A 14262-nucleotide genomic window follows, 5' to 3' on the forward strand; every position below is an offset into this window, starting at 1 on the left:
AGACGCTTAACCGACTGAGCCACCCAAACGCCCCCTTTTTCTAAAAGATTTTTTTAAGTGTATTTATTTATTTTGGGGGGGGGGGGAGACAAAATCCTTTTAAGAGCAGCTGATTTGTTAATATATTCATATATCGTCTTTATTACTGGAAATTTGTCTACATGGTGAATGCAATTCTGTTAGTTTTATAACATCAAGGAAAACTTTTGTATTTATAATAACTAGTGTTTGTTCTAAAATTGCATGGGATGTATTGACAAGAATGGGTTTGAAACATAAAAAGTACATTTTAGATTGCCATTAAAATTTAATTATAAATATTGTCCTCAAATTGAATGGGGATGTTAATTGGTTTGGAGAATCTCCCATTCTGTCTTCCTGGCAAACACTCTCCCAACCAACTTCTTTACCCCCAAATTTTGGCTTCAGTGTCGCATCCTTGACTTGCCAATTTAAATTGTATTGCTCCCTCCCCTTCATTCTCAGTTCTGGTTCTTTATCGTTCTTAACACAGTCTGTATTAATCAAAAATGTGTGTGTGTGTGTGTGTGTGTGTGTGTGCGCACGCATGTGTGTGAACTATCTCCTTTACTACCACATAGCAGGCTTTATGGGGACAGGGTTGACATGTGTTTAATTCATCATTACAGAATAGCACAGATTGGACTTCAATAAATATACATAGACTGATTAAACAAATTTCTCTAGATCATTCACAGTTGGTACAAAGTAAGATGTTATTTTGTTATGAAAATAAGGACAGGGATATGATTTTGTGTAAAATTCAGACCGGAAAATACTATTGATTTTATGGCAAGTTCTCCATAAGAATCTGGATATACTATCTTCCTTGATAGCTTTTAGTTTAATTTCATCCAAACTTGGAGAGAATTGGTGCCTATAGGTATATGGCATTGTGTTATTTGTTTACGCTTCATTTTCACTGATAACGAAGGTATACTTCTCAAATTTTCCATTTTTCCCCTAACATTTGTTTCTGTGGCGATGATGAAAAGCTTTCTTTTGGAGTCTGCTTCTGTTTTTTTCTTCCTTTGTCTGGAGTCATAGGTGGGGCTGAAGTCCAGCACCCCTTGTGGTGAAGCTTTGAACTACTGGCTTTAGAAGTCAGGCTTCAGGGGCGCCCGGGTGGCGCAGTCGGTTGAGCGCCCGACTTCAGCCAGGTCACGATCTCGTGGTCCGTGAGTCCGAGCCCCGCGTCGGGCTCTGGGCTGATGGCTCGGAGCCTGGAGCCTGTTTCCGATTCTGTGTCTCCCTCTCTCTCTGCCCCTCCCCCGTTCATGCTCTGTCTCTCTCGGTCCCAAAAATAAATAAACGTTGAAGAAGTCAGGCTTCAGGCCATTGAAACACTGCTTTGTCTAGTTGCAGTTATGAGGAATGATTTTAAATTATATTATTGTAGTTTAACAATTCCAGTGTTTTCTCCAAGTGTGGGTCTCTGAAAATCTTGCGAAGTCTTAACATTCCTCATCAACTTTTAGGAGTATGATCCTATATACCTCTCCTATATTAAAAGGAAAGGTTGGTAAACATCAGGATCATTAGATATGATGGTATTTATAATGTAAATAAAATCAGTCATGGGCATAAGTAACTTTTCATTTGTTTGCAAAGTAATTGACTGGTATAGGGGGTAACATACATAAGGAGCCAACTCACCCAACCCAACACCTATTTCTCCCTTTCTCAAGTGGTCTTGAAACTGGAGGGAGATATTTTGTTCCATGGTTGAGTCCCCAGTTAGTCAAGGAAAAGCATCACGTCAGGAGATGTGAGTGTGCATGAAGAGACAGACACTCAGATGTGTGAAGTGTGGGTTGAAAATAGGGTAGGATATTGAATGTGTATGTGTAGTGAGTGAGTGAACCAGTCAGAAGGTGACCAAGGGGCCCATTGAAACCATTTGGCTCTTTTCTCACTTCATTTACATGCAACCCTTTATAGCAAGAGGTAAGAAATAGTTGGGTGTCAGTGTCTGATAAGCATGTTTTTTTTTTTATGTAACGAAGTTATTTTGCTTTGTGGTTAACTAATGAGGGAAACTCTTGTGTCTTTGTTCCTTAGGCGTCTTTGAATCAGATCACATGGAGTACTGAAGCTTAGAGATAAATTTCACAACACTGCCTCTTACTACACTTATTACAAGGATAGGAGCAACAGATATATTTTAAATCACTGATCTCACACTACAGAAATAACCTGGAAAGGTTAGACAGAATTTTAAAATTCAAGTCTTAGGGTGTATAACCCAATGCATAGCAGTGGTAGAAATCTTTAAAAATAAAGTTGTCCCGAAAGGAGTTGTGTGCAGGTTAGACTAGTAAGTCGAAGGGAGACAATTTGGTATTGAGACAATTGGTAATATATTTCTATATTTGGATTGTGAATTAAGAGTGTGAATGGATTTCAAACCTCCACACAAACATAACCATGATTTTGTGTGAAGTATGATCACAAATTTTGGGATCGTTTGCATTACTCTGTGCTTAATTAGTAATGTCATGAGAGTACTTTATTACACTTTGTTATATTTTTAAGATATTAGACTTCTATTAAATACTTTCAGGAGAATATTGCATTAGAATGGCATTTAGTTCTGAATAGCTTATTTTATGTACCCAATTATTCCTAAGATGTGTAATTTATGCCCCTAGTTCACCCTTATTAGGACCTAAGCTGTGACTAATGCTCATTACACGTGAGGCATGCAGTTTCCCATGCATATTTCGAAAGAATGTGAATTTGGGATTTCTTATTATTCTTCTCTAGAACATCAATTCTGTGATCTCTAGTATTCAGTAATGGCTACCTGATGATTATCTCTGACTCTGTCACCTAAATGTGAGTTTGTTATCCTCAGGAATATGTAAAAGCAGTGCCTAGTATAGAGGTTAGTACAGATAATGCCTCAAGAGATACTAAATGAATGGATGGAATGCTAAACAATTTCTGAAAGTAGAATCCTTTACTTAGATGGGAATTGGTATTTTTCCATTTTGAAAAGAATGGTCTTAAGGTATTGAGGTGGATATTGAAACTTAAAAATCAGGGTTCTAAGTAAACTATGCTGGATGAATGAAAAAAAAAAAGTTCTCATCAAAATCTATCGCAAGGCTCTATCAAAATTTGAGGACACCGTGGAAGGTACCTGCTCCTGCCTTTCAATGAAAGAATCCCTTCTCCATCCATGTATTGGTTCAAATGAGATAGATATTACATGCTGGACCCTGTGCTTGGGGGTAGATTTTCAAAGGTGAACAGGACAGATACAGCCCCTGCCATCACTGAGCTTACAGCCTAATGGGAAAGATCCACAGTGCAGCGGTGTGGCAGATCATGACACCAAGGTGTGATCTCTGTGACTGGGTAAAGGCGGGATGTTTCAAAAATACACCAGCAGTCTGGGACATCAGAGAGGGCTTTCAGAAAAAAAGTTCCTAATGTTCATCTGAATAATTTCTGCACATCCTACAGGTATTAGCCTAAATGTAACTTCTTTTCATCATTATCCACAGAAACCATGGAGGCTAACTACCCATGTATACTAACTACGCATCGATACTAACTTTACCTTCCGCAGTAGAGCAAATGCCATTTTTTGATTTTTTCAAATATTTGAACACAGTTACCAACTGTTCCTTCAGTCTCTTCAGTATGGCCCTCTTTAGCCCAGTGAGCGACACAGAGGAGCCATTACATAAATATTTCTTGAATGAGTGAATGAATGAACGAATGCAAATCCAGCAGGAACTATACAGTAAAATACAGATTCAGCATAATGTTTTTATATCTATTGTTTTGCATTCCTTTCACATTCTTTATCTTCTTCATGGGCTCTAGTTCCAATCGATTTAACAGTGACTGTGGTGTGCATGCACACGTGTGTGTGCATATGTGTGTGTGTGTGTGTGTGTGTATGTGTATGTACTTGGAGAGTTAGAGAAATCTCCGACACGTGTCTCAAGGTTTGACTCATTGTATGAGTCATAAAAGAGAGTTTTTGCTTATCATTTTCATCATTAATTTATATATTTAATAAACATATAGGAAGTACCAAATCCATTCCAATCCATTATACCAGGCCCTAGAGATAAAAAAAATGAATAAAACTTTGTTCCTGGCTCACTGTCTAATGGGAGAATAGACGTACCCAGATAATTTAAATATGTCCAAAATTAGAAAATAGTCTAATCTAGTATTAGCTAAGTGGCAAGCGTCGGTTACATCATCTCTGAGCACAGAGAAGCCATCCTGCTCTCCGCATGCCAGCACAGTTAACATGAGGGACGGAGGCCACGTGGAGGGAGTGAAACTTGGAAATGAACGTGATGCATTCTCACCTGCCATCGACTCTGGCGTTTGTTCTTCCCAGGGGAAGGTATATTTCTGAAAAGCAATAATCGATCCACATTGCGATGACTCCTTTTTCTTCTCCTCACTACATCGAGCCTGTGTTGAGTTCCTGCCATGAGGTAGGATGAGTTCCTACCCAAGGTTGGGGGTGGGATCAAGACACGCTCTGTCCAGACTGGCGTCCGAAATGCTTCCAGTGGCAAACCTGCTCAAGTTGCAAACGTGCTTAGAATGACTTCCTACCGGCCTTAGGATGAAGCCCAAGATCCATGGCAGCTATAGAGCTCCGTAGGACCTGGCCATTCCGGCTCTCCAGTCTCTAGTGTAATCTCCATCCTCCGGCCACCCTTGTGTTCTTAAATTCCTTGATCATGCTGTGTGCCCCTCTCTCGCCTTCCACCTGCTGTTCCCTCTGGGCACACTATCAGCATGCCCCTTCCCCCAACCCCTCTCCCCGCTTTTCCTCACTAAGTACACTCTCTTTGCGCCTTAACTCAAATACCCTCGGTTCCTCAGACTTGAAGAGGGTCTGCCACAAAATGTGGCTCCGTGGCCTCATTGCCCTGTGCTGCTGCAGCCAGCTCACCCTCCCGGAATTTGTCTTTGCGCCTAACCATCAGCAGTGACGCCTGGATGAAATCAAGTTCATTTTTTACTGCATGTCCCCGGGGTCTCCCTCAGGGACAGGGACTTCGTGAGCACAGGAGTATAAACACACATATGCATACATACATGCATATGTATATTAATATATATTATATCAGTCTTTGCAGTATTAAATTAAATCACGTGATTATGATAAGTACAGCCAGCGTAAATGGGGTTAGGGACGAACTCAGCTTGACTCTTGGCAAGTTTATAACGTAGCTAACGGGAGTGGAAGTGCTGGGGCGCTTAAACCACTTTTAAGTGACTGTGATTCAGTCAGATCTGCTGCTGGAAAGATTACCGACCCCCATCTTGACAGAGCCTGTCTTGATCCCACCCCCAGCCTTGGGTGGGAACTTATCCTACCTCATGGCAGGAACTCAACACAGGCTCGATGTAGTGAGGAGAGGGAAAAGGAGTCATCGCAATGTGGATTGATTATTGCTTTTCGGAACCATACCTTCGCCTGGGAAAACAAATGGCAGGTGAGAATGCCATTGGCTCCAGGTTCATTTCCAAGTTTCACCCGCTCCATGCTGTGGGCAGACGGTAGGACAGGCTCTCTCTTCTCAGAGAGGATATAACCTAACTTTGCCACTTAGCTAATACGTAACTAAGATGCTTATGGTGCCCGGGATTGGAGAATTTGAATCATTGAAGGAAAACTTGGTGCAAGCCAGGATTGCATAGGTGGATTGGTTGATGGGGTAAACAGCTACCAGAACGTTCAGGGCACTGAGGCCATCAGTTAGAATGTCTTGTTCAGTCAGGGGAGAGTGTTGGTGAATCTGGCTGAGTCAGGAGTGCCATTCAGGTGGAAGACAGTTAAGAGAGCCTCCTCTCATTGTCAAGCAAATGTCCTTTAGGCACTAAAAACCTAGAGAGACAAAAGCACAGATTAACACATGGTGACAAGTGTCCTGGAAGAGGGATGGACAAGTGCCCTGTGACGGGAGTGGAATTTAGAGGAGGACCAGGGAGGGGAAACTTTTGCTGTGGTGCCCATGACTGTGGAAAATAGCAAATGAGATCTAAATTTATTTCATTGGTGATATTGTGCCTGATTTCAAGACACAAATATATATATTTCGTATAAAATCAGAGTTTTTCTTGCTTTGTAAAGTTTATTAACTAGTCTAATTAATTAGAATAAATGAGGTTTCACCTGAATTTGTAAGGCAACGTGGCTATCAGAAAGTTATTACTAGCAAATGGAGGCACAGCAGAAAATATTTCCTGTAAGCCATCCTGGAATCTTTTCCAAATGTATTCTCACCAAGATTTTCACTAGCGGTCTCCCATCGGTACCAGACATGTGTCCTTGAGGAAGACATCACCCAGTGTACACTCAATTAAAACAGATAGTGGCAGCCAGACCCAAATTGCTTCTCGATAAAAATTACTTCGAGGGGCCCCTGGGTGGCTCAGTGGGTGGGTGGCTCAGTGGGTTGAGCATCTGACTCTTGACTTCAGCTCAGGCCATGATCTCACAGTTCCTGAGATTGAGCCCCTCATGGGGCTCGGCACTGACAGCGCACAGCCTGCCTGGGATTCTCTCTCACCCTCTCTCTCCGCCCCTCCCCGGCTTGTGTGCACACGCTCTGTCTCTCAAAATAAATAAATAAACTTTGAAAAATCAGAAAAAATGTTTTCGAGGTAGGGCTTAAAGATATATGAATGAAGATGCATTAGGACAATGTTGTAAGAACACAATACTGTGAGAATTGTAATATTGTAAAGTTATCGTAAGAGAACAAAAGAGCGAGCTTCTGCTTTTGAGGTCTGTGCCTCCTTTTCCTGGATGCAGGAATCAAAGCGGGTGTGAGATTCCAATAACTAGTTTTTTGGGTTTTGTTTTTAGTAAAGGACTTGTATCTACATTTCAGGTAGTTATCATAACCTACCTTCACATATTTCTCTATCTATAGAGAAATTGATAGACTACTTTAAAAAGGAGAAAAATAATACAGAGTAAGTATTAGAGATACTTTGCTGCTGAATATAACTGTGGAGCTAAAGCAGAGGAATAAAAAATTGACATTAAATAGACCCAGGACATTTCAGAAAATGTAATCCCTAAAAATGAATTTTTGAGCAACTGGGAAATGATGAGAAAAACCATAATCTAAACCATGTCCCGTATTTGGAATAATTCCCTCAGGAAAATTCATATTCAAATTCTGGGTCTCAGGATCCATTTTCTAAATGTTATAGACTTTCATTCATCTGTGGTCTCAATTTCTAATTGATCATAGGCAATGAGAATGCAGAAATGGAAACCTGACATTTAAAAATCCTGAGATTTTAGTGTATAATTCTTGTTAATAGGATTTGAGTTCATGCCTAATTGCATTTATGATCAATGTTCAAGTAGAGGTTGTTTTTCCATAAAAAAATTTTTTATGCCTAATTAAGCTTTATAGGAGGAAAAATACCAGGAATTTAAGCTTTGTTACCATTTGTTTTTAAGGTAGCTTAGGTCTGATCTAATTAAAAATCAAATGTTTCATTTTGAAAGCTTAAAGATAAATGTGCTGTTTAATTTATCCTGTTTTCTTCTTTTATGGCAGATTAAATACAAAGAAAAATTTGATAGTGAAATGAAGGATAAGAAACATCGTTACAATCCTCTTGAAAACGCTTCTTTTAGGCAAAGTCAGCTTGTCACTGCACTGGTGAGCGATGTAAGTTATGACGTGTGATTCATAGGCAATTATTTTCAGTATCTTTAGAATCAACTGTATTGTAATTACTAATTGCTAATACTGAATCGAGATGATGCAGTTCCCAAGTATTTTAGTTGCAAACACTGAAGCATACTTTCCTGAGAGCTTTCTCAAGGAAAATGTATTATTGTAAGTTACCACTAATGGTTACTGATTACTGATTAGTTAATAAGTTAGGAATAGTATTGCTAATGAAACTATTCTATCTGTTCAAGAGTAGAACCAGATTACAGAGTTTTGCGAAATAAGCGGTATGTAGTATGTTAAATTAGTGGTTATGACAACAGTTAACTCATGTAATTGTGCCCAGGAAATTGGGCTCCTGTAACATACAACCTGGCATATGGTAGTTTATAAGAAAGAAATTTTCAGAAATTGCACTGATAACGTCTTAAACAGTGTCTTTCCTATGCCTTATGCAAACGCTGTGAAATACCTCTTCACAGGCTTGGTTTCATTTTGTGTTTTTAAAAATAATCAAGTTTCAGTTGACATGAAAAGATGCCTTAAATTTTTATTAGAATCAAGCAGAGCGTAAACACGGAAACATGGGAAAGAATGGACCACTTTGCTGTGGTTGAAGGATGCATAATACCTTTGCAAGTATTGAGATGAGGAATTGTTGAACTGTTGCTTTGTCAGATCACTGAAACTTTTCAACTCTTGCCCTGTCCTTGGGACTCAGCATAGCTTATTTCCCTTGATGTTTAGTAGGTATTGTTATTTGTGCCTCTTCACTCACCTGTGTTTCGTACCAACACTTGAAATGGGTCTGTTAGGATCACTGGAATATCAGAATGGATTCTTTGTCTTACTTGTTTTTTATCTCGTGTGCGTGTAAAAATGGAAAGCAGATAGGGTTGGAATACACATAAAGGAACCTAGAGCATAGTGCTTGAAAGCATAGGGTTTAGAATTGGATTGCTTGAATTTGAATCCTGTTCTGCCTCTTAATTCTATACCTTCATCTTTCTGTGCCTTAGTTTACTCCTCTGTAAAATGGAGATACTTAAAGTATCTACCCACAAGGGTTGTTGTGGAAATTAAATACTACGTATAAAATGTTTGGCACAAAGTTAATGCTCAAATATTTTCTGTTATTAATATTTTAGTATTACTATTACTAATATTGCATATTTAGAATAGTTGGAAATAAAAGAAGAATGTCTGTATTGCAATAGGATGAAAAAACACCAAAAACCCTTAAATTGCTCCAGAGCATAATTAAAATATGGTAATTTCTAAAGAATAAAGTTACTGTTCCTTTTGGAAACAGAATGTCTATTAAAATTACCCGATTCTGTGACTGTCACCCTTTCTAAATATGTAAACAATAAAAGCAATTACCGAAATGTTTTCAAGACCCTAGCAGTAACTTTTTTAACTCATTCTGTAGTAAATGAGCACCATCTTGTGGCCGCCTGTAAACACGCCTGTTAATTTACCACTACGTGGTGTTTTTCGATGTATTGAAAATAATAATGGCGATAATGCAAAAGCATAATATTTTCTTCTCCTGGACGGTATGTTGTTCCCTGTTATTTTCATAGGTGAAGTACAAGAAAGACATTGAAAATATGCATGATCCAGTCTCGGATCTCCCAAACTTGTTCTTAGACCATGCTTTGAAAGCCAGCAAAATGCTCAGCCGAGTAAGTGGGTTTGTTTGATGGCAGCCGGGGATGCCCTGTGGCCCCAGAGAGCCAGGATGGCTTTGAGCCTGTTCATGAGCGTACCTGCTTCATCAGGCGTGCCTGGGCTCCACCTCTCCCTGAATTACTAACTCCTTCAAAAGTAGTGGTCTGCTTGCTCGAAGCCCACGAAAGCTGTCGCTTTACACAGGGGGTTCTCACTAGCTCTTTAATATCGCCCGAATGCAACCTTTCCTGTTGAACAACTACACTTCAAAGTGCTTGCACGAGACTTCTTTCTGTCGTTCTTCCTCTTTCTTCTTCCGCATTAGACTGAAGCCACTTGAAGGTCAGGCTTAAAGCAGGGATCTTGTATTTTTGGGGGGCCAGAGCAGCATGTCTGGTATTCAAATGGGCCTCGGTAACATACAAGATCGTCTTAGGCTAATTTGTGTTTTCTCTGGAAATAAATCCAACATTACGTTGGCACTCTACTTTTGGTCTTGTGGAGGCTTCCACGGTTTCTTCAAAGCAGTTAGGGGGCGAGAGCGGGTTTTTTCATGCCCTAGTGAAAATATTTGTGCACGCTGCCAAGTAGTGATTCCGGCAGAACTCACCTCCTGGTTGCTGTTTCAAACACTTAAAGCGTGTGGACCCCGACTTCACCGGTTCTCATAGCTGAGGACCCCGGCTCACCTGTGCCCCATTGCCTACATCTCAGAATAGCCCCTGGTGATGATGAACTGTAATTTGACCTCAAGTTATTTCTATGCCAGCTCTAATAATTACGTGCTCATCCAGGCACTCAAAATTATCCAGATGTGTTGGATGTCTGCTTTGGGCCAGGTAAGATTAGGTAGAAAGTATGTTGGGCAAGGAATGTGAAAATAGTTGTCTTCAGGAGATATGCTCACAGTTCAGGACTGAAAAAAAAAAAAAAAAAACCAAAAAAACAACAACAACAAAACTTGTAGTCCAGACCTGGTTCCCGAACTATTAAAGAATGAGATAAAGGGGCGCCTGGGTGGCTCAGCCAGTTGAGCGTCTGACTCTTGGTTTCAGCTCAGCTCACGATCTCACGGTTCATGATGTTGAGCCCCACATCAGGCTCTGCACTAACAGTGCAGAACCTGCTCGGGATTCTCTCTCCCCACCTCTCTCTCCTCCTCCCTGGCTTTCTCTCTCTCCCTCCCTCTCTCCAAAAATAAATAAATAAACACAAACACATTTTTAAAGAATGAGATCTGGCTTCAGATCAGGTTTAGAAATGTCTGCGCTTGGCCTCGAAGTATTGAAAGTTCTGTTCACTATTTTGTAGTTGTCTTTTCTCCACCACTATCCCTGACCTCCTTCTTGAAATATATTATGTATGTAAAGAATTCGTACTTGCAGAGATTTTTAAATTAATTAATTGACTTTATCACTGGTCCTCAGGAGAAAAGCAGTCTGTCCTTCTTGCTGTCTATTGGGCAGAGAACCATAGAGGACTGTCAGGTGTAGAATGAGACTCAGGTCAAGGACATTTTGTTCATGCTTCCCGTCGTTTCAGTGCTCATTAGTCCCCCTGTGCACACATTCCTGTGCTCCTTTAGTGGCTTTTTGAGAGTCACATTTTCCTCCATGCCTCACGGGGATGTTTCTAAAAGTTGATACGTTGCTATTCTCCGAGCTGGCTGCTTTCTTCACGTTCAGTCTTTGCCATCCTGTTTTGATCATTGCAGCGCCATTTGCCCTTGACTGTTTGGGTGTTAAATTTCCCGAGGATGTGAGGATTCCTGTGTAGATAAGACAATAAAGATATCATGGTAGTAATTTAAAAATTCGGTAGCTGGAAGAATGCATACCACTCGTAGGCAATATTTCTTTTCAAGAATATTGACCTTTATTTTATAAGAATGGCAAAATTAAGAAATCATAGCTTACTGTAAATTGTTTCTATCACCTCCTCAGCAGAGAAACCCAGCAAAGTCGCATATTACATTTATTGTATATACCATTTTTAAAGTCTAAATCTTCATTCAGGTGGTGCCTTTGCCTAGATTATGGACTTTTTTTTCTCCCATAGAAAAATTGTGGCTGAATAATTACTTCGTGGGAGAAAAAGAGTTTAAGACTCAAATGCGTTAACTCTGAGGTGTCTGTTTATTAAAGTTGTATGATAATGCAGTGGCTAAAATTTATCGTACATTAGGATTGCCCTCTTTTAAATTTTAATGTGAAGACAATGGGAATTTTGCTGATTTATAAAGGCAACTTAATTTTATCAAAAGATTAAATAAGAAAGTGCTTAATAAACAGACATTCTGCCAAAATTAGTTGTCAGCTTGTTATAAATCACTGTTTTTTAAAGACCTCTAAATGTCTTTGGTATAGATCACAAATTTTGTAAAACACATAGTGTGTAGAGTAAAATTTGTTCTTATGAGTTTGAACGGCCATTCTAATTAAAGCTTCGAAGGAACATTTCCTCCCGGAAAATAGGGCTCGGGCTCTCCTATAACTGCGTAAGTGAAAAATCTATAGCACGTGTTACCCTGTCGTTCCCACTAGGAGGCAACAGAGACTATTGTATAAGGCACAGCAAGTCTTGAAAATGGTTTTGCAGACCTTAGTTCGAATAGGTTTTGTTTGGTTTTTTGTTTGTTTGTTTGTTTGTTTGTTTTTTACGTCGGAGTTTCTGAAATTCCCTGTCCCTAAAACAGATCACTGGGGACAGGATTTATTAACGTTTCCTCAGTCTCTATCCACTATTGCAGACAGAGTGTCCTTCGGCTTTACTAGTTCTGGATTTTAAACCTGGTATGAAGTACGTTCTAGAGTGTGACATTTAGTTGATGATGATTTTTTTTTTTTTAACGTTTATTTATTCTTGAGACAGAGAGAGACAGAGCAGGAATGGGGGAGGGGCAGAGAGAGGGAGACACAGAATCCGAAACAGGCTCCAGGCTCTGAGCTGTCAGCACAGAGCCCGACGCGGGGCTCAAGCTCACGGTCCGGCGAGATCATGACCCGAGCCGAAGTCGGCCGCCCAACCGACTGAGCCGCCCAGGCGCCCCAGTTGATGATGATTTTAATTACGTGTTATAAAATAACTTTTAAGTAAATTATAAAGGCTCTGAGCATGCTGTTATCCTTCGAAATTGTTTATTTACTTTTTCTCAATTAGCAAAGGAGCCAAAATTTAGAGCTTATGCTCTTCAGTGGAGACGTAGGATGGGAACATTTTCTTGAGCTTCCTGGGGGCAGTTTACTCCCTCACTTTATTCTGGTTAGAGTGTTGGGGGAACCCATGACGTAGTGCTCTAATCGCCTGGGAGCACTTCGGGGAACCATCGCTGCGTCCCCGTGGAACATCCCTTCCCGCGCATCCTTCCATCCTTCCCATCCCTGGCTCTGGGCCTCTTCCTGTTTCACTCTCAGATCCCTGGAGCATCTGCTAAGACCTGAAAGTCACTTCTGTTCTGGCCAGCTCTTTCCCGCTCTCTTTTGAACGCAAGCTTACCTCTCCCTACATCCTGCACAAAACTGCCATTTCCCCTGAAATCCTCACCGCTTAAGGGGCAGCCAGCTTTACCTTAAGTCTCTGTAGCCTTGAGTCTTTGAGAGTTACTGTTTATCTCTAGAAGTCTTTTCCAAATAGGGTGAAATAACTGTCTGATCTTTAATGAGAGAAGTCACGAAGCAATTTCTGTCTTATCACACGCTGTTGTATTTGGAGTCCCACGGTTGCCAAATTTGGCGTCTCTTCCAAATTCACCTTTTTGTCTGTGTCTTAATCCAGTTTCTTCACCTTAAAAATTCAACCGGTTCTACCCAGACTCCTCTGTTTTTCTCGCAGGCACCACCTACCCTCTCCTTTTAGGAAAATTATTTGAATTAGTTCTCACTCTCTCATTTTCCTTATGATCCTTGCCAGTCATTGTCGTGGCCGAGCCCTCCTGTACAACTTTTTTCTTTTCCTGCCCCCCACTTTCCTTTCCTCTGTTGGTTCTTCTTTCCTTCTCTTCTCGTAGATGCCGTCAAACACATTTCTGTTTGAGGATACGGGCTGGACAGATCGCCTTTATTTTGCCCACCTTGCTTGGTCACACGAGTCCCGTCACTGGCTTTAACACTGCCACTCCCCAGTGTCTTTCACATTGTGCTGACAGCTGGTTGTCCCCTGCTTCTCTTGGGTGTCTTGCCTTGACCACCTAGAGCTGGTCTGCCCGGCCTTGTGGTTTCCCTTAGTGTGGGAAGACCACGAGAGCGGCCAGCACGGTGGGTTTGCCGCTCTTGTTGCCTTGTATTTTTTAGTTCGCATTCCTAAGGATTAGTTGCTTTAATCAGTCTCTTTTATCCTGATTTTATTTTCACGTTCTCTGTTTTAGCGGGAGTATAGAAAGCTTTTTGAGGAAAACAAAGGAATGTACCATTTTGATGCGGACGCCGCTGAACACTTGCACCATAAAGGCAACGCCAAGCTCCAGAGTCAGGTGCGCAACCCCTCCCCCCACCGCCTTCCGGACCCTTTAACTACCCACCGCCACAGGCCTCCCCTGAGCCGGGGCAACAGCCGAAAAGGACCTGCATCCTGAGGAAGTGAACGTCGCTTTGGAAGATCTCAAACACTATTCAGTCTCACTGGGTTGGGAAAGCTGGAACCATGTTTCGGGGGCAAAGCATTTCGTAAAGAAAGTTCCTTCACACAATTTTAAACTTCTGTATCAGTTACTTAAATGATCGAATCTCCTGATGATTTCAGTTTTTATAGTGTACCGATTTGTCGTTTTCAGCTGCAGAATTCATTTTCCGGGCGCAAAGTTTAGTATAATTTCTCAGCTCAATTACCAGTGTGATTAAAAATGATCTTACGTTAATGTTTCTTTCAACGATAAGATTCTGTG

At 40.8% G+C, this 14262-nt stretch overlaps 1 protein-coding gene across 1 annotated transcript in view; it reads left to right on the plus strand.

Annotated features, from left to right (window-relative positions):
• The window catches only part of NEBL (nebulette), a 116989-nt gene that overhangs the window by 35908 nt on the left and 66819 nt on the right, over nt 1–14262 (plus strand). The window contains 3 exon segments of the mRNA XM_040451267.1: nt 7590–7703; nt 9296–9397; nt 13747–13851. Coding sequence (XP_040307201.1) covers nt 7590–7703; nt 9296–9397; nt 13747–13851 — 321 coding nt within the window.

Source organism: Herpailurus yagouaroundi, unplaced genomic scaffold (assembly GCF_014898765.1).
Source record: "Herpailurus yagouaroundi ecotype Mexico unplaced genomic scaffold, PumYag 203, whole genome shotgun sequence".
In the NCBI taxonomy this organism is placed as follows: domain Eukaryota; kingdom Metazoa; phylum Chordata; class Mammalia; order Carnivora; family Felidae; genus Herpailurus; species Herpailurus yagouaroundi.